This window comes from Chiloscyllium plagiosum, unplaced genomic scaffold (genome assembly GCF_004010195.1).
Source record: "Chiloscyllium plagiosum isolate BGI_BamShark_2017 unplaced genomic scaffold, ASM401019v2 scaf_7575, whole genome shotgun sequence".
Classification (NCBI taxonomy): domain Eukaryota; kingdom Metazoa; phylum Chordata; class Chondrichthyes; order Orectolobiformes; family Hemiscylliidae; genus Chiloscyllium; species Chiloscyllium plagiosum.
In genome coordinates this window covers 1-399 of record NW_025194922.1, presented here as the reverse complement: position 1 = coordinate 399, position 399 = coordinate 1, and the positions used below count along the sequence as shown (strand labels likewise).

General features: G+C 55.9%; 1 protein-coding gene across 3 annotated transcripts in view; it reads right to left on the bottom strand.

Moving 5' to 3' along the window:
• The window catches only part of LOC122545816, a 3,444-nt gene extending 3,137 nt beyond the window's left edge, over positions 1 to 307 (bottom strand). Inside the window, exons 1-2 of one of the 3 annotated variants that reach the window (XM_043684720.1) lie at positions 122 to 307; positions 1 to 49 (exon numbers count right to left, since the gene is read on the bottom strand). In XM_043684720.1, the coding sequence (XP_043540655.1) occupies positions 1 to 49; positions 122 to 297 (225 nt within the window). In that variant the 5' untranslated portion in view covers positions 298 to 307. The other 2 variants (XM_043684721.1, XM_043684719.1) reach the window with 2 other exon arrangements.
• Positions 308 to 399: the final 92 nt, after the last annotated feature.

The following is a 399-nucleotide window of genomic DNA, read 5'->3' as shown; positions in this document are numbered from 1 at the left end:
GGTGTCCATGGAGAGGGAGTATGTGGTGCCCATGGAGAGGGAGTATGTGGTGTCCGTGGAGAGAGAGTATGTGGTGTCCATGGAGAGGGAGTATGTGGTGTCCATGGAGAGGGAGTATGAGGTGTCCATGGAGAGGGAGTATGTGGTGCCCATGGAGAGGGAGTATGTGGTGTCCATGGAGAGGGAGTATGAGGTGTCCATGGAGAGGGAGTATGTGGTGCCCATGGAGAGGGGGTATGTGGTGTCCATGGAGAGGGAGTATGTGGTGTCCGTGGAGAGAGAGTATGTGGTGTCCATGGAGATGGAGTATGAGGTGTCCATGGAGAGGGAGTATGTGGTGTCCATGGAGAGGGAGCACGCGGTGCGCATGGAGAGGGAGTATGTGGTGTCCATGGAGAT